Raw genomic sequence first — 20594 nt, forward strand, 5'->3', positions numbered from 1 at the left:
AGCAGAAGGATAGGCAGCCATGCCACCTGGCTTGAGCCAGCCACCCCACCGCGCAGCACAGAGCATTGGGTCAGGCTGAGGCTATGCAGCTGCGCTGCTGCCCAGAGCATTGCGCCTGCAGCACTGTGAGCTGAGGCTGCGAGGGAGGGGGAAGAGCAGGGGAGGGACAAGGGCTAGTCTCCCAGGCCAGGAGATCAGGGGCTGGGCAGGAGGGTCCCGCAGGCCGGACGTGGCCCGTGGGCAGTAGTTTGCCCACCTCTGACCTAGAATGATGATGGGAATAAAATGTAAAGTGTATTGTGTAACATACATAGTCACTATACACTTGCCTATTGCAAAGCCTTTGCCCCAATCACTGAGCACTTGATGGACCACACTTTATAAGAGTGTCAAAATTGTATAAGGATGTATGATGGTATTTGACAGAGTATGTGATCATGTCGTTACAGGCTGATTTAGAATGCACACAGAGAAGGAGAAGAGCAAAGGGTGCATGTGCAACCTTAACTCCAGCAATTCCAGGCCTTATAGTGCTTAACAGTGGAAACTTAAGGTTCTCTAAATGCACGGATGTTTTTAATGGAATTTCCCTATATTTTTAAAATAAATAAAGAAACTATGTAATTTGAAACTATTTCCAGTTGTTAGTGCTTGAAAACAGAACATCCATATGTTTGCACATACACAGAAAGGATCCACTTTGGGAAAAGCAGGTCCCTTGTTTGGTTGTGGTTGTTGTTGTGGTTGGTTGCATAAAGTCTGTGACTTTACTGTTGCTCTTCCTCAGGAGTATCTTGAAAAACATAGCTTGAGACAGCAATTGGTATACTGCGTTTGATGCAGTGTGTATGGACTACTAATGCTAGAATGAATGTTTGGAGGCTTATGTAGATTTTAATTTTTGTCAAAGGGTACATAGTTCAAGAGGTAACAGGCATGGAAGGAAATGCCTGCAGAAAATAGTGAGGAAAGCACTGAACAAGTCCAAGAAAAGCCATGACTGAAACCCTTAGGGTTCTTACAAAGCCTTTTCTTCATTCTATCTAAAAGGAAAATAGTAATTTTGTTGAAAGAAGGGATGCTTATTAATCCACTGACAAATACTTGTTCTTGCCTGAAGTGCTATAAGGCCTTGGAACTTCTCTGAAAAAATTTCAGTTCCTTTCCTATATTATTCTTAGAAACATAGGCATATTAGATTTGCCATCCTGGATCATAGCATTAATCCAGCCAGTCTGCCTTTGGCACTGCCTAAAACCTCCTCTTCAGAGCAAGACAAAAGAACAAAACAAACAGAAATAAGCCATCCATCCAAGTATAAAATGTCTGAAGGTAGGTAGAGTGGCGGTTAGGTTATGAATTCCTTCCTGATCCTTACAGTCAGTCAGCATACACCTTACACCATGAGATTTAATTAGCCCTATCAATATTGGTTGTCTAATCAGCTCTATTTAAAAATCAACCAGAGTGGCTTGGTTAAATGTTGAATTAATAATTATTTATTTTCATTCAGGGAATGAGGAAGGGCTAGTTATGGAAGACACTTTGCTGGTTCTATAAGAATATGGACACTAAACTACTCCCTTCCCTCTTAAGAAGATTTGCTTAGCTAGTATGAGTACCTTTGCTTCCACTGCCCTACCACCTCCCATCTGAAGGGCTCTACCTCTCCTGTTCCTCCCTTCTGCATTGATCCACCCACTTTCAATAAGTTCACTGTGGCCACAGCTCTAGGTCTCCTTAAGGACATGGTAGCTTTCATGCAGACCTTGGAGGGTACATTTTCACAATAATGAGAGGAAAGCTATCCATGGAATGTTTGGTGCTTTTTGCCTTAAACCTCCTGTCTTTTTTCACAAGTTGTATATTAGTGCATCCTAAAAAGAGATGAGAAAAGGAAAAGTTATTTGTAGTCTTAAATGTGTGGATTATACTTTGCCTAGAACAGCCGCAGAAAGTTGCTATCAGACGATGGCACAGTGGCAGCATATCTGACCAATCTGATGGGGCCAGGTGAAAGTAGATGACCACCAATCTGATCACACAAATACAGACATTTATCAGAACAAAAAAAAATCAGCCTGACTACTCAGCACTTTCCCAGGTCAGACAATCTGACGACTGATGATGCCCTATCTAAGTGTCAAATTCTGTAGAACAGTGGTTCCCAAACTTATTCGGCTGCTTGTGCAGGGAAAGCCCCTGGCGGGCTGCGCCAGGTTCTTAAAAAGAAAGCTTTTAATTAAAGAAAGAAAAGGTAAAAATTATCTTTGTAAAATCAGGATGGAAAATGCTTTACAGAGTAATCAGATTTCTATAGACCAGAGGGGCCCCTGCTAGCCTTAGGTTCAAAGATACAGCAAACAGAGGTAAAATCCTTCCTGCAAAAAACAACATTTACAAGTTGAGGAAACAAAAATAAGACTAACACGCCTTGCCTGGCTAATTACTTACAAGTTTGAAACGTGAGAGACTGATTCAGAAAGATTTGGAGAGCCGGATGTACGTCTGGTCCCTCTTAGTCCCAAGAGCAAACAACACCCAAAACAAAGAGCACAAAGACTTCCCTCCACCAAGATTTGAAAGTATCTTGTCCCCCATTGGTCCTCTGGTCAGGTGTCAGCCAGGTTTACTGAGCTTCTTAACCCTTTACAGGTAAAAGAGACATTAACCCTTAACTATCTGTTTATGACAGTCACAAAGCCCAAATCTTTGTTCTACATTGCCATATAAAAAGGCAGCAGAGTGTGAGGCTTTTTCAGATCCTTGGTGTTTTCTCCCTTCTCAGTAATGGAGAAGGGAGCAGCAAAGGTAAAGAATGTCAAGCCAGGCATATGTCTCTCCTGGCTGGAGCAATGAGATGATAACGATTCCTTCCTGGGCTGTTACACAGAGTAATAGTTGTAATTTTTTCTTATTTCTGGTCTGAACCTTTCTGAGTCCACTCCATGAAGGACTATGATGCTGGTAGTGTATCTTTTTTTAATTCTTTTCTCAATATTTATCTGATTCCAATAGCTGATTCTTTTATCTATTTTTTGCTATCTTTTATCTATTCATTGTACAGTCAAGTATGTTTTATTTCCATTGAGCAATAAGCCATTGTGATAGTGGTAAATGCTGGGTTTAGCAGGTTCCTAGCTATGCATGTATAAAAGGCTACCTTCATTTCTCCTTTAAATATCTGTTTTCCTCTGGGGACTACTTTAGCAGATTCAGTGTTCTTTTCTGTGACCCACTAATGCAGGTACACTTCATAGCTGGATAGTGGCTGACCTTTGCTGCTGCCTGCTGTATTTGGATTTATCCTTTACAGAAAGCCTAATTATTTTTACCAATATATTCAGCATTATAATCTCTCCTGTAAACTGTATCTTAGTAACAGAAATGATTGGGCATTGAGTTGGGATTTTTTTGAAAACGTTGGTTTATCTCTGTATTTCTACCAAGAGAAGATTTGGGGGTGAGGTAACAAATGGCTTAAATGTGCCCCCTGAAAGTGGGACAAATTTGGAAATTAAAACATAAGCAACTGTTTATTATTATTTTATTTTAGAATAAGTTAAATCTATTGATCAGTCAAAGTAAAGTGACAGTAATACAACATCTTCCATTGTTGTGTGTAGTGCTGTTGTAGCTGTGTTGATCTCAGGATATTAGAGAGACAAGGTTGGTAAGGTAATATATTTTACAGAAGCTGGTCCAATAAAAGATATTACCTCACCCACTTTGTCTCAGTAATATGACAGTCGGTTTGTATACTTTCTCCTGTTGGAAATATACTCCCTGATCCTGCAAAGCACTTGAGCATATCAGTGAGATGACTCACGTATTTAACTGAAGTATGTACTTAATTTCTTTGCAGCCTTACTGCCCATGTTTTAACAAATACGTGAGCTCAATCAAGCAACAATGTTGAATAAAAGAAACTGATAGCATAAAATTATTAGAAAGGCTCTGTAACTTAAGAGCCTACCTGGCCTCTTGCTGCATTATAGTATGTTAAAAAAAATTATTTACCCTAAGAAACTGACTACATTAAAACTTCAGAAGATTGCTTGCTACAAATATCTATGTCATGAGTACTTGTGTTGCAATTTATCTATTTGCTAGCCTGGGGAGAATCTCTGTTTCTATAAGAAGAGGGAAAATGTGTGCACACAGTATTATGGGCATGGCATTCAGGTGGTAAAGGGCATGCTACAGAAGTTGAGTACTGCACTTCAAACCCAAGTGATTCGACACATCCCACATTTATAACTGATGTTAGCAGAAAATGCTAATCAGAAAACAGCTTAATTTATTGCTGCCAGAATTCTATTCTAATTGAAATATCTCATCTTAGTACAATAATTAAAATGTTGGCATACAGAATGATTAATATGACCTTAAAATAAATTGCTTGACCTATATAACTGTGGCAATTCTTTAAAATTCTGTCAGTCATAACTTCTCCACTGAGTCACAGTGGAGTTACAGTGGATGCTGGAGTTACAGTTACAGTGGATGCTGGATGCTGAAGCTAAAATCTTTAGGGTTAAATCACAACTGATTCCACATGAATATGCAAGGATGGCAATTCCAGGTGCTAAAGTCCTTCCCCTGAACAATAGGAGACCCCCTTTTAAAGCACAAAAGGGAAAGTCCTCTTTTGGAAAGGAGTCTGGTAACTGATTCAGAAAACAAACAAAAAGCTTTTTAAAGCTATTTAAGCACCTAACTTCCATTGATTTCAAAGCCTTTCACAGAGGCTCTTGGTTCCTCTAGGCTTTTAATACAAAATGCAAAAAATGTGCAAACATGAATTCACAGCAATCTCTCAGGAAATGGAGGCCCTTTTTTTCTGCTAGCAGCAACAGCAGCAGCCACTGCCGCCTTGCAAAGGGAATGCCCTCTCTATACATCTGCTTTAAAATAGTAGGTGCAGATCTCTTACTGCCATCTTTTCAGCTCCTGAGGACAGTACTCTGGGTCCAAGCCCCCATCTTCTTTGCACTAGGGAATCTGAGATGTCAGGGTATGACCACAAGGGCCCTTTTCTGGAAATCTGAGAGGTCTGAACACATTTATGAGGTGCAACATGCATGGATCTTCTAGGTGCTAGGGCTAACCACATTTATAGTCCTTGCACTTCATGCTCATGTCACTGGCCATGAAGGTTAGGGCCCCACAACTCCCTCAGCAGTAGCCAACAGAGATAACTGAAGGAGTAGGGAATGCACCCAGTGTGTTTTAATGAGTGGCTGAGCTCAAGCCTAAAGAGAAATTTTGGCCTGAATCAGCAAGAATTCCTCCAGGGGTTCTTACTGTACTGCTGCCCTTCCAGCTCTCCCCACAAGGTGCACCATGGCTTAAAGCCAGTGTCTGGCCCTTAACAAGAGTTTAACAAGTCTGCCAGCATGAAATATTACACCATCTTACAGTACAGCAATCTCCATGCTTGCAGAGAGATACCTCTACATTCATAAAACACATTTAAATATCTGAGGAGCAGAAACAAACAGTTTAACAGAGCTTGTGTTCAGGGCCGGCTCTAGCCATTTCGCTGCCCCAAGCACGGCCGCATGCCGCGGGGGCCGCTCTGCCGCTCGCCAGTCCTGCGGCTCCAGTGGACCTCCCACAGGCGTACCTGAGGATGCTCCACTGGAGCCACCTGCTGCCCTCCTAACGACCAGCAGAGCCCCTCCGCGCCATGCCGCCCCAAGCACGCGCTTGGCGCGCTGGGGCCTGGAGCCGGCCCTGCTTGTGTTTGTCAAGCCATAAACTGAATTGTGGTTGTGAGAGTCTGAACCCCTCTTGCAAAACGAGACTCATACAAGATACATGGAACTGAGCCTAAGCTAAAGGAAAGTGCCTTTTATGTATTCTGCTATTGAATGTTTCAAATTAATAGGCAAAACTAAGTATCTGCAGCATTCACACCATGCACATTAATGCAGCTGCCTGAGCACTGGCAAACCACTTTTGTCATTGTCATTAATTTCCAGAAAGGGCAGAATGCCATCTAGCTGCTAGGGGTGGCCTCTCATGACTGAATTTCACTGAAAGATAATCAAAGAGGGGTGTCGTTCAGCAGCATAAATCTTACTGTCAGAGAGGATCTCTGTTTATTTTTAGCAAGCATCAGAGGAGAGAAGGCTAGGGCATCCAGATGATCCTTTTGCAAAGTAATGTTTTTTAAAAGCCTGGTGAGTGATGAGATGACACTGGATAACTGCACTTTTCATATGTACCAGACAGAGAGATGTTAGGGTCTGAAATTCCTCTCTACCAATCTCCCTAGAGCTTAAACAGTTATCTGGACAGTGGCATTAATCAAATGCGTCCCAATGTGTTATCTAAGATAGTATAAGATTGACTATTATAGGGCAATCGGCACATAGTAGTTGATGGCAAGTTGGTTTTCTTAACTCCAGTTATATTGTCTTTTTTTAAAGGGGAACTGCACGAGAGATAAAAACAAGAAAAAATGAAAGAAGTTCTTACATATGGAATATGCTTAGAGTAATCTGTTTTATCACCATCAGATTGGAAAACTCTTTTGTAATTTTTTTTCTTGGTAGCTTATTTTAATTCAGCAGTGATGAGGGCCTACTAAGAAAAATTATTCTCTTGCAAGCCCAGTGCAAGTCTGCTAAGCACTTGACATTTTCTTGCTCCATCCTTTTATCATAAATATTGCTACAAACAGCAAGTTTGCACCAAATTCTCTCACAATCAATGTCACAATAAAGAGCACTGCATAATAATTTCAACCATTTCATAAAGTTTTTCATGCCAGTCAGAGATGATACAATATTATCTAGAGAGAGAAAAAAAGTGTTTCTCTATTTAATCACAAAAGCACAAAGGAAAATCGTCTTTAAAAAAGTGTGTTTGGCAGAACATAGCTATATTTTGTATTTGTCTTTTTAAATTTAATTTTAAACGTAAAGAAAAATACTTTGGGCACCATTCCATTTATATGTGATAGGAGATAGCAACTTCGCCAGGGAATCTACTCTGATTAGCACTAAAAGGAATTAAGAGCAGAATTGTAAAGGTATTTAGGTGTTGTGCCACTCTATTGCAAGGCCTGTGGCCCAGATTCTCAAAGGAATTCAAATCAGTGGGAAGTTAGGTGCCTAGATATCTTTGAGGATCTTGGCCTAAGTGATTTAAGTGATTTTCAAAAGTTATCCTCTTGTCAACTGTTGGGAATGGGTCACATCCACCCTGACTGAATTGGCCTTGTTTGCACTGACCCCTCTCCCCACTTAGTAAGGCAATTCCCATCTTTTCATATTTTTATACCTATCTACTGTATTTTTCACTTCATGCATCTGATGAAGTGGATTTTAGCCCATGAAAGCTTATGCCCAAATACATTTGTTAGTCTCTAAGGTGCCACAAGGACTCCTCGCTGTTTAAGCAGTCAAAGTCACTCCTTTTCCTCTAATTCATCCACAGTCCCTGACAGGGGCAGATGGACTCATACTTCAGTGGCACGCTGTTTGCCATTCTGAACAGTTCCAATGGGTGCATGACCTCTCGCATACTCCATGATGCAGGGCTCTGTTCTGTCATTCTTTTCTTCAGCATGTGTGACTGGTTAGCTAGTGAGGCGGATTGAGCTGCAGTGCATTAGTGTGCTGACCAGGTCCAGACCATTCAGTTTCTCTGCTTGCAAATGCTTGGCCAACACAGAAGTTGTGAAGCTGATTTCAGATAAGATATAGATTGTGCTAGTGGGAAGGAGAAACCATACAAAAGGTGTGATGGAGCTGGTTTCTGCTCCGTTTATAGAATTCTCATGCCTACAACTTGTCAGAGGCTTCCAAATTCAGGTTTCCTCCCACTCTCAAAAGGACCTGGATTCTTAGCTTGTGGAAGTAGGCAGAAGTGTCTTTCTCAATCTGTCTTTGTCCATGAGGTCGTGACCATTCCTCTCATAAGAGGAGTTCTCAATATTGTTATATGCTTTTGACTCTCCAGTTTACATTACTGCAATGTGAGCTACTTGAAGCATTAGCTTGTGCAAAATGAGGATCTCCGCTTATTTAGGTATGCAAGACATGAAGCACATCATATTAGTTTTCTGAAGGCTGCACACTAACAGGTACACTTGAGTGTGTTAACTTTGATCTCTAAAACCATATGGCCCAGGTTGACACAGGTACTAGGCATGAGGATACTGAGCATCATGATGCACACCTGGAAAAAATCTGGGATTTACAAAGCCTGAGTTTGGTGCCTAGGCTTCCTATACAATGAATGGGGAGAGACAGACACCTCAGAAAGGGATTCACAAAAGGCGGCATGCTAGGAAGCTCCCCAACTAAGCTAACCAATGGGAGATACCAAAGTGAGAGGTGTGTCCTAAGCCCCATCCTCTCAGGGAAGTTCAGCACCTACATCTGGGCTGCAGGGAGGCACTTCCTTTTGCTTGGGTTTCTCTGCTGCAATCCCTCTATTGGTGATAGGCATCTATGATGTTTTTGCAAGAAGCTTCAGTGGGATGGGAGGAAAAGAGACAGCTTCAACAGGAGAAACTGAGGAGACCCCCACCATCAAGCTATTCTATAGCCCAGTTGTTAAGGCATTCACATTAGAGGTAGAAGAGCCCTGTTCAAATCCTAGTCCCTTTGGGTGGAGGAGGGACTTAAACCAGGCATCTTCCATTTCCCAGGTGAATGCCCCAACTACTGCACTAAAAAGCTATGCGGGATTGACACTCTCTCTTCCTCCACCTCCTCCCTGCAGGTCTTTCAATATGGCTTTGAAAGCATCTAAGGAAAATGTTTAATTGCCTTACGTTTAGTTAATCTGGAACTAATAAAATATCAAAATTCTGAATGCAAAACCAAATTTTCATTGCAAACCCTTTTCTTTGGATAATTAATGTTATTGTATTCTGACATGCAGGGCTTTTTAGTTTACAGTGTAAATGCATGTGCTGGAAGGTTCCTTTTGAAACTATTGCAAGGCTGAAAAGATTCACATTCAAATTGCCACCTTTATTTAATTATGCAGAGGTTCAACATGTCTGTGCACTTTCAATCATAATTAAATATTATTAATTATATTATTAATTATCTGCATAATTTCATCAATGTGCATTTTACCTCTTAATTTCTCTTTCCCTGTGCTACTATGTTCAACTTTGGAACTATTATTCAAATCTCTCCACTTGCTCCCCCTTGCCCACAAAAAGAAGAAGACATTAGGATTAAATGTACTTAAAAAATCTAATTAATACCTTTCTCTGAGTCTGCCAATTCCTCTCTTTTTAAGCCATCTATCTCTCTTTTAGACCCTGATCTCACATGTGCAAAGCTTTAAGTAATGGTACTACTCACAAATCTGAAGTCCAGGGGTAGTTAGATAGTGCACTAACTAGTAGACCATCTTTCCTCTGAAGCCAAGCAAACATTTAAATTGACCTAGGCTGCTACCCTGTACCATGTTAACACATTTGTACAGCTAGGATAATTAAAAGATAGGAGTGGAAGAGACCATCTCAAAGCAGCGCAGGAGCACGCGTTTTTTTTGCACATTTCTCATTAATAAATAATAGAATTTATTCATGAGCCACCATCAAACCATTGTGGAAAACAAACTTTGCTTTATTAGTGCAGATGATGCTACTGTACAAGATGGTACATTGTGCTTCACTTTTTATTCTGCATACATACAAGACTGTTTTAACTATCAGGATCCGATGTATGTCACCGAAAGGCACAATACATTTGTTATGTTGGGGGGATTATTTTATTAAGCACTAAAAAAAAATAGCATCCAGTATAACTGCTGAAAAATATAGTGTTATACTTAATACAATTTTATTGAAGTAACAATTATAAAATTAGATTGCAGATTTTATTTTCAGTGTCAAAAAATTAAATGTGTTACATCATATTTTCATAAATATGAAATATGGCACAAACAAGAAATAACTTCAACTGTCCATGCTTTTTTAAATGTCTTTGATGTTATAATATACAGTTAACTCAAGCATTCTTGTTAGACCTTAACTAATAAGTAGAGGATTAGAGTTGTAGAGCTCAGAAAAATGCATCTATTCAAAAAGATTTCTTTTTACTGTGGTGATTGGAACAGATATGGAGACTGAAATGGAAAGTGGCGAGGAAGAATTTGAGGTGTGTAAAGCTCCTAGGCATGGAGATCAGAAAGACCTGGATGATTCCAAAGAAAATGGGGGCATTGGACAGGCCTAATTCAGTTGCGGAAAGAGATCAAAGAGGTGGGTGGAGGAATTACCACTCTTGGTAATTACCTCTCTTGAATCAGAGAGCATATACTGCTATCTGCATCAAAAAAAGAACAGTCGCACCAGCATCATGCAGAAAAAAAGATAGCAAGCTGGCAGCCGCTGGAGTAAAGGAAGAAGATATGGATGTTTTTAAGAGTATCCACTGAGAGAGTTATTGAGGTCACAACTAGGGAATTGTAAGGACAAAGATGGGTTCAACAATGTAAAATAGCTCAGGTGAATACGTACTGCATAGTAAGCAAGAAATGTATGAGAACGTATAATGTTGCATACATTCATGCTTGAAAAGTTCACATAGATGACAGCAGAAAAGTACTTGCAGTACAACAAGCATAAACAGATTTCTTTGTTGCTCAATTTATCATGTATTTGCTGTGATTTAATAAAACAGATAGGAAACCAAGCTGAATGGCCATCTCATGGCTTTTCAGCTGTAATATAAATAGCCCATATGGGTTATCCGGGAGTTATTTGACCTGACTTGTCACAATACACAGGATCTAGCTATGTTATTGTCAACCTAGGGATGGCATGCATGGCATAACATTTAGAAAAATGTACAATGATGAATCTGCAATGAATCATCCAAAATAGGGAATATGGGAAATATGACACCATACTTACCAGGAAAAAATGTATGGATGCCATGGATAAATCTGTGAAACCTTGAGCTTCATTGCATGAGTTTCATAAAAAAGGCAAATAAAACACTAGGTTATAATAGGCAGAGGGCTAGACTCTAAATCAAGACATATATTACCATGACAGGCAGCTCGAAAAAACAGCATTGCAACTTTAATATTAGCTAAATACAGTTTTTGAGTGTTAATGTCAGCAAAAATCATATTGTGTTAGGGACTCACTAATACCATCAAACATCCCCTAATGCAGTGACTCTCACACTTTTTGTGCTGGTGATCCCTTTCACACAGCAAGTCTCTGAGTGCGACCGCCCCCCTTAGAAATTAAAAACACACTTTAAATGCTAAATTTATTACTCTATTGTTTAAAATTAATCTGCTTTTAAATTAAGACTAAAACATATTTTTATCAAATTACCGTTATAAGCAGAAAAGTTTTTTTTTAAATAGTTACTGTTTAGTGCTGGGGGGTGTGAAGAAACTTTTCACAGAAGACTTAGTGCCCCATTGCCACCCTTAATTCTGTGCTGCTGCTGATGGGGGCGCTGTCTGCAGAGCTGGATGCATGCATGGGCTTCGGCTGGCAGCCAGGCATGAGACTGATAGTGGGAGCCCAACAGTACAGAGACTGACAGCTCGCAACCCTAAGTTTGAGAACCTTTGTCTTAATGCAGGGGTCGGCAACTTTTGGCACGTGGCCCATCAGGGTAATCGACTGGCGGGCAACGAGATATTTTGTTTATGTTGACTGTCCACAGGCACGGCCCCCCGCAGTTCCCAGTGGCTGCAGTTCGCCATTCCCGGCCAATAGGAGCTGGGGAAAGCGGCAGCCAGCACATCCCTGCACCTTCCCACAGCTCCCATTGGTCTGGAACCGTGAATCAAGCCCATTGGGAGCTGTGGGAGGCCGCCTGTGGACGGTCAATGTAAACAAAATGTCTTGTGGCCCATCAGTGGATTACCTTGACAGGCTGCGTGCCGAGGGTTGCCGACGCCTGCCTTAATGCATTATGTTGTTGGATGGACAAGAATTCACTATGTTTCTGTGACAGGGTGAAAGTCTCATATTATTAGGCACCACATAATTTTAGTTTATATTGCTGATATGTTTTCCTGTTCATAATACCTGCCAAAAATAATAATAATTTGCTTTGCTGCAGAATGAAAATAAAATGTGAGTGAACAAGATACAGAGAAAACTCTGGTACTGAAATTAGCCCGTAAGTGCTAAAGATTTGCCCACGCCTTATTAAAAATACAGAGTATATACATTCAGCCTTGGGTAAATCTGATTTACTTTGTATAGACTTCTCAGAAAATAGCAGACCTTGTAGGTGGGTTTCAAAGTAATAATTTCAAACATTTGAAGTAAGACTGTTTTTTAAAAAAATACAGTTCTCTGCCATCAGTGAAACAGCTGGTTTGCACAATAGCCACTGAGAGAGACCCTCATAGCACGACCTGTGTTTGGAGTTTGGACATATGGATTGGGCAGAACTGGCCATTCGGTGTTTGGAACCTGTTTTGGGATATTTGTTGTTATGGACCTTGTTGGTGAAGTAGGATGGATCCAGTTGACTGGGTCAAGTTGGACCTCTCCACATGATTAGTGGCTGTAAAAGGCTTCATATGACACACTCCTTTTCCTGCTTTTCTGCCTTCCCGCTTGTCAGCAGCTCAGTATGCCCACCTGTCCCCCCAGAAACTGGAGAATGCAAATGACATCATCTGTTAGTCCTGTTAAATATGGGCAGCGGTTACTGTGTAGTCATCTATAAGTTGTACTGTACAGTCAGTCATCTATTTTTTGTCTTATAGCAGCACTGATTGTCTGTCATGAATGTGGCTACAAGTCCTTTCTTTATCTGTTCGTTTCTGTGTCTGTTTGTCCATCTAGCTAGGTAGTTCTATGGTCCTCATCACGGTAGTATCTTTTTTGTGTTTTTCCCTTCCCGCAATACTGTCTTAACAGTAGACGTTAGTTACCAGTGGGGGCAGGAGCGATGTGTGACAGTTGCAGCTGGAAGCTGTAGTTACATACCTTCAAAGCTTGTGAACACAGCTGGAGTCAGAGGTCTTAAGAAATAGAACTCTCTGTAGAGTGACTACAGCATGACCATCTGCGAATATGGCAGCACTCCTGCTTCATACAAACATTGCATGAGAAAGGATTATGCCACTCCTTCCTCCGGAATGGAGGGTCCAGGATTAGTTTTCCCTCCCCCCAAAATATTTGGCAATGGTGTATTTAAAAGATGGTTTACCCTATATAGTAGGATTTGGGATTCCAGCAGATGCTATACACCTATGACAGAGTCCTAGGACCCCAGTGGGATTGTAAAGGTTAGGTGTTGTACTGGTTCAAACGAAACAACCTACCAGTACCGCTTGTTCCAATTATTGTAGGTAAAATTGCAGATTTGTTATCCAAAAAGCATGTGTGTGTTTCAAAGGTGTCATGCTGTGGGCAAACTTAGTTTTTCCTCTGATTCATGGTCACAGTAACAAGACAGAAAGATGGATGAGCAACATAACTGAAGCCAGGGCTTCCAAAGGATATTCCCCCATGATAACTGGTTGGAGACTACATGCAATGATTTGGTATGGTTGTTTACTGCTTGTTGAATGATATCAAGGATTTCATAGAAATGATGTTCAGTCTCTGGTGTTAGTGGATTCTTCTCTCCGGGGTCTCTGGAGAGATCAAAGAGTAACAGTGGGTTATGGTGTGTGACAAGCCTTCCATAGCAATAGCACACATGGGAATGATAGCAACCGTTGGAGCCTTCTGGATCAAAGTTTGGAGTGAAGAAAAAAGCCTTCCAAATAGATTCACCTGCAATTTAAAGAAACAACAGTTGATGACTAGAGTATCAAAACCCTTTGTGAACATCAAAATCAAACCACATAAAATTAGTCATTAATCTCAACCTTTACATTTACAGCATTAGTGTACAGAAACCACAAAATACAGAAATAGCACAAAAAAATTTCTTGCAATGTTCCACACCTATTTGGAACAATTTCAGTCACTTCATATTCTTTATTAAAATGAATCATAGACATCTTAAAACACCTCTCTGTTTATTCTCATGCCACCCATCTGCACAAGAGTCCACCATAAATAGCCACAAGTCATTGCATTACCTTCAAATCTCTCATTACAATGCACTTCTGCCATGATGCCTACAAAATACTGACCATAGGCAGGCAGCTGATGTTCCATGACTACCATTTACTATGCTAATTATAATCATCTTATTGTTACTTTGAGCCCTTCCATCTGCTTGTTGTCTGTAGTCACATACATAGATTGCAAGCTGTTTGAGGCAGAGTCTTTCCATTAGATGGATGTAGAATGACCTGCACAATAAGTCCCCCATTTCCTGATTGAGGCCTCTAGGAGCTACTGCAATAGTACTACTAATAATTACACAAATGAAACTGAATTGCAATTGTTTAGGAAATGTGGCAATGTCATCTTTAGGTGACCCACTGCCTTGGCAAATGAGAATCAAATATGTCTTTAATTCCAAATGAGTTGCTAAATGTCTCATTTTGTTGTATAAAGGGAGTAAGTGATATGAACTGATGTAACAGTTTAATTTTTCTTTTATTAAAGTATTGTCTGATTTTTTTATATTTTTTGTTTTGTTTTTTTGTTTCACAGAAAGCAAATGTGAACTGATGCAGATGTGGTTTAAACGCAGATGTATTGGGGAACCCCAGAATGTTCAACCGCAAAGAAGTCTACCAAGAAATGGCTAATACTTTGCTCAAATAGCACAGAGCCCAATTGTTTGCAGTATTGTTGTAGCCATGTTGGTCCCGGGGTATTTGAGAGACAAGCTTTCAAGCTTACACAGAGCTCTTCTTCTGTTCTGAAGAAAACCTGAAGAAGAGCTCTGCGTAAGCTTGAAAGTGTGTCTCTCTCACCAACAAAAGTTGGTCCAGTAGAGAATATTACCTCATTCACCTTGTCTCTAGACAAGATTGTAACTTTTCATTCTGCCCAGAGTTAGCAACACATAGCTGAACTGCCCCAGACCAGAGAATAAACTGTCAGACCAGAGAATAAACTGCCTCTCAGAGAGTCACAACTCGTCTCCTGCTCTTGCTGGAAAAAACACATACAAACTGCCAGCTTTTATTTCACAACATTGCATCATTGAAACAATTTTTTAAACTGCTCATCCTTTAAGTGCCAGTCAAGGAGACTTTTTTTTTTTTTTTGTATTTTCCACATTTCAAGGTAAAGTTAATCTCAGTAAAAAGAGCTTCATTGAGCTCCAAGCAAGCTTTGTTAATCCAGTAACTGGCTGTCACGATTTATATGCAGGGTTACATAATGTGGTGTTCATTAAGCCCCCCATGGAAATCATTAGGAAATAGGATGAGGGGAGAGATAACTGGTGTCTCACTCTAAATGTGCTAACTACATTACGTTTGGCTTTTTAAGATAAGATTAGTCTTTCAGACAGACCTGTGCCAGTGCAAAAAGAGCCACAGAATGAAGTTATAATATACAGCCTGGATTTAAAAGAAAGTAAGTAACCTTAAGATTCTTTCCAGCATCTCCTATCTTACATCATTCTTCAGAGTACAAGATACATTACCTTTAGGAACTTATTCAGTGACAATCTGACAGAGCCTGGAGGCTTCCAGTTCACTTAGATGGCACTAACACTCAATAATCAAGATCAGGTGGGTGAAGGATATTAGGATGGAGGGACCTCTGAATGTTGCTTAGAACTCAGCAAAGGGAGAGGATGTTTCAAGCCTGGGACTGGCTTGCTTGTGCAGACAATAAGTAGCAGCCCCTTCAAAATCTTCAGAGAACTCCCTGACTCCCACAGCAGATATCCACAGACTTACAGAGCTGTCAAGTTGCAAAATGGATGCAACCACCTTTGTCTGTGTTTCCAACATTATTCTGAAAGGCACACTGGTGGCTTTGCTTTGTAAAATATTCTCAGATTTAAATAAATCACAATTCTTCTATATGTGTCTTTGTACAAACCATTGCTCTGAGCAGGGATATGCCTCTATTTACTGTGGTATTTATTTAAGCGTACTGGGAAAGGTAGATGGTTCTGTGCTAAGTGTTGCTTCAGGCGATTTTGAGTGTTTAACTGGCAAGATGGATTGGGGGAGGCATAAAGAAGAGAAAAGTTAAGGATTCTATTAATTAGTGATATGTGAGAATTGTAGGTTGTTTAAGATCACACAACGGAGTTATGCTGATTTACTCTAGCTGAGGCTCTGGCCCATAGTATTACAAATCATTTGACGTAAAGATATAGCTGGAAAACAGAGGTCAAGAAAAATGAAATTTTACATAGCTATCAAAATAGCAATGAGAAAGAATTTCAATAAAAATATTCATGTGGGGAATTTGAGGAGGTCATGCTGTCTGATCACACATCTGTCTTTCATGGAGCATTTGTGCAGAATGACATTGAAAAGAAATCTGCAGCCAATTCCATCATTGTTGGGCACCATAGCCCGGTGCCAGTTCAAGGATTTAGCCAGACAAATATTAAATAGAGTGTCCTGAATAATAAAACCCTTTATTTAGGGTAGCTCAAGTAAATACATATGTTTGCAAAAAAAGAAACGATGTGGAAACTAAGTAAGCAGCATCCTGTTTGTAACACAAACAAGCAAAATTAAGGGCATTCAGTGTTAAAACTGAAACCCCAGCCACAGCTTGCAACCACTGCCTTGCAATTGCGTAAGTGAAGGATGGAACGTGAGATGCTATATTCCATTTGAATTTTCTGGCTTTGGCTAGTCTTACGTTTCTAAATACTTCATATTAATTTTGATTTAACAGCTTCCCTGCTTCTTAGTGTAGCATGTGTGTTGGGCAAAGCACTGAGCTGAGCAAAGTCTGCGATTGTTTCACAATGTTTCATTTCATGGCAGTGGCATTCTGGTGTGATTCTGGAACATCGCTGTATTGCTGGAAGGACAGCAGTGCCGTCTAACTAGTGATTTCCAGATCATCATAAGAAAGTAAAACATATCAGATCCTGTGCCTGTGGAACTGCCGATATAATATGCTGATAGACATAAGAGCTGTTAGTCTTGTAATCCGTAAAGTTGATAAATTGTATAAGGCTGGATATTAAAAGGAAGAGGACTCTTTCTGCCTCTCTCAGCTGGTATAAAATCTCATTTTGTCAGAGGGCTAGCCACAAGGATCAAATTAATCTCCCAGTAATTAACAATCTCTTTGTTCTACAAAGACATCTGGCTAGTAAACTCTCATTTGATGTAGGGATTACTACATACCCTTTTCTCTATGGAATCAACAACTAGAATAAAGAATAAGGCTATGGCTGTAGCACCAGAATTCCCCCACAGATAGACATGCTAGATCCATCCTGGCATGGATTTGCAAGGCTTATACTATTATTAATACCAATTATTTTGTATTGCAGCAGCAAGTAGAAGCCCTAGTCATGAAACAGGATTGCATTGTGCTAAGGTGTTGTACAAACACAGAACAAAAAAGATGGTCCCTACCCCAAAGTCCCCTGAGAGTAACCCAGGTCCCCTGGAATCCAGTCCTCTGAGAGTAACCCCTTTAGTGTACCAGACCCTTCAAGTGCCAGCAAAAAATGGTTACTTACTTGTAACTGTGGTTCCTCAAAATGTGAACAGACATGTATTCCATGTGGGTGTGTGCTCACACCATGCTCCAGAGCTGAAGAACTTTGCCTTGCAGTACCCATGAGGGTGGCGCTCACACCCTGTATCTGCAGCCCCTCCCCTGGTCATATGAAAGAGGTGCTGCCTCACCCCTCTCACTTCCTCCGCAGAGAATACCAAGAATACAGACTCTGATACAGATGGAGGGGGACGGAGGGCAGGCCATGGAATACACATCTGCATCACACCTCAAAGAACAACAGTTACAGATAGATTACCATTTACTCTCAAGCAGTACTCGCAGGAGGTGGGGCTCGGAGTCTATTTAAAGAAGGACTGCAGGATTGCCTTCCCAAAGTTTGCATCTGATCTGGAGGCAGCAGTAATGGCATAATGGTTTGCAAAAGTATGCACAAGAACCAAGTAACCACCCTGAACATGTCTAATATAGGAACATCATTTCAAAATGCCATTGATGTCATCTGAGCTCTTGTGGAAGATACTTGTATCCCTTGAGTAGGCATAGCCTGGGCTACTTCATATGTTCTCATGATATAGGAAGTTATCTATCTGGAAACTGTGAGGAGACCACTTAGGACTTCATCCAATCCGCATACGAAACAAACAGATGAGGTAAGAGATCAAAAGGTTTAATTCTAATCAAATAAAAAGCTAGACACCATCTGACACGCAATATGTGAAGACACTGCTCCTCTGGGGTCGAATGTGGCTTAGGGAAGAATACTGGTAGATACATAACTTGGATCAAGTGAAACAGGGAAACTACCTAAGATAAAAACATAGGGTGTGGCCTCAGGTTACTTTGTCTCTGGAAAATTGCATGAAAGGAGGTTCTGCCATCAAAGCCTGCAACTCACACACTGTCCTTGCAGACGTTATTGTCACAAGAAAGGCAGTTTTCTGCCACAGAAAGGAGAGAAAAGTTGCCAAAGGCTCAAACAAAAGCCCCATAAGAGCCACTAAAACAGTATTAAAGTCCCACAAAGGAACTGGCTTTTTAACTGTTGAGTAGATACAAGTGACTCATTTCAACAACCTCACTGCCATGGGGCTTGAAAACACTGTCTTCCTATGGATAGGAGGATTAGATGCCAAAACAGCCACCAGGTGGACTCTCAATAAACTAAGTTCAAGACCAGAAGAGTTAAAGTATAGCATGTACTCCAAGGACCATGTACTCCTGGATACAAGTCAGCATTGGTTGAATTCCTTGGGGTAATGACCATGCCAAGAATCACTTTCATCTGGCTGAATAGGCCATCCTGATGGAAGGCTTCATACTGTTAAACAAGACCTCTGGGACCACTTCCAAACATCGTTCCTCATCATCTAGCCATGCAGCATCCAGGCCTTGAAGTGCAGGGAAATTATTGCTTTATGCAAAACTTGGCTGTGGTGTTGAATCAGGAGGTCAGAATGAAGAAGAAGGAATATGGGAGGCTGAGGCAACAATGTGAGGAGGTTGGAGAACCAACATTGCCTTGGTCACGCCAGAGCAATAGGAATGAGTTTGGCACAATCCAATTTCAGCTTAAGAATAACCTGCAGGATGGTCAGAATTGGGGATGGTGAATCGCACCAGGTGCATGCCCATGCTTACGGCTCCGTAAAGGAGCTGACAACCGCTAGCCCCGGCAGGCTGTGGAACTAAGGTGGAGTACAGGCTGGCCCACCACGGTCCCTCACCCTCCACACATCGTAAGAGGTCCCGCCACTTGGTATCGGGGTGGCACATGAGGGTGAGGAAGTGAAACGTGTGGAGCACGAGTGTGTAGAGTTGTTGCCTAGGTCAGTATTCTCAAAGCCAGTCTGCCGCTTGTTGAGGGAAAGCCCCTGGCGGGCTGGGCCGGTTTGTTTATCTGCTGTGTCCGCAGGTTCGGCAGATCACAGTTCCCACTGGCTGAAGTTAGCCGCTCCAGGCCAATGGGGTCTGTGGAAAGGGTCGCCATCACATCCCTCAGCCCGTGCCGCTTCCTGCAGCTCCCATTGGCCTGGAGTGGCGAACTGTGGGGCAGGGCCCAATAGAAAAGTCCAGAGAGCTGGGGTTAAGCGATGGGCGGTATGACTGCCCTCACCTCCTGGAATACGGGCAGGGGGGGTCTGAAGGGTGGAGAACCCCATGCACTGACCGAGCACCTGGGGATCCACCCAGTCCCTCGCTCGTAGTCTAGGAGATCTCTGATACTGGTGGTTTTGGCATGGAGACAGTCAGTGCGGTTGCTGACACTGTTGGTACTGGACTTAATGTACATCAAACGGCTGGAACTGGAGTTGACGGCATGAGCCCTCACTACTCATAGCATGCTACTGGGAGCAGTTGAATGGACCTGCTCCATCCTGCATGCCAGAGGGATTATGGTGCTGATCAGCACTCCTCTTAGGAGAGGAAAAGGAGTGTTCCTAAGCCCTTGAATGGTCCTGACTCATTTTATGGGATCTTGCCACACCAGAGGAAGGAGAAATACCTCTTTTCCTCTTGGGGGAGATGCCAGAGCCCATGTGCAGAGTGGAATCAGTTGCTGGATCTGAAGGCAACCAGGGCCTCATTAGCTTGCTTCAAAAGGTGCTGCTTCAACTGCAAGTCTCTTGTCCCCTGAATTCTCTCTGTGAATGACTCAGAGATGGAGTACCTCTCTTTAATGTGTCTCACTGAGACGCACCAAGCACCCTGTGTAAGTGGTTGCTGTTGGGGATGGTCCCCTTACATGACAGACAATGCTTGAACCTTGGTGAGGGCATCACACAGGGCAGCCAGCTACTCTACTAACGCTAAACTAACACAAACTAAAGCTAAGGTACTGCTATTACTATGTACAAGAAGAAGTTCTCAGAAAACTGAGAGCAAAATTGCAAGGTGAAGACACCATAAAAAGCTCCGATTCTAGCTGTGGGAGGTGAGAAGGAACTGAGGTGGGTCAGGGTGGTGGCACCCTTATATGGAAAGAGGAGGAGTTATGGCCGCAGATTATGAGCACCATCCTTATGGGTACTGCTAAGCAAAG

The 20594-nt window shown here is 41.6% G+C and overlaps 1 protein-coding gene across 5 annotated transcripts in view; it reads right to left on the reverse strand.

Moving 5' to 3' along the window:
* Window positions 1-9582: 9582 nt before the first annotated feature.
* The window catches only part of STS (steroid sulfatase), a 192460-nt gene continuing 181448 nt past the window's right edge, over window positions 9583-20594 (reverse strand). For all 5 annotated transcript variants that reach the window (XM_050963843.1, XM_050963826.1, XM_050963836.1 and 2 more), the window contains one exon: window positions 9583-13750. In XM_050963843.1, coding sequence (XP_050819800.1) covers window positions 13371-13750 — 380 coding nt within the window. In that variant the 3' untranslated portion in view covers window positions 9583-13370. The remainder of the gene's footprint in view (window positions 13751-20594) is intronic.

This window comes from Gopherus flavomarginatus, chromosome 1, assembly GCF_025201925.1.
Source record: "Gopherus flavomarginatus isolate rGopFla2 chromosome 1, rGopFla2.mat.asm, whole genome shotgun sequence".
In the NCBI taxonomy this organism is placed as follows: domain Eukaryota; kingdom Metazoa; phylum Chordata; order Testudines; family Testudinidae; genus Gopherus; species Gopherus flavomarginatus.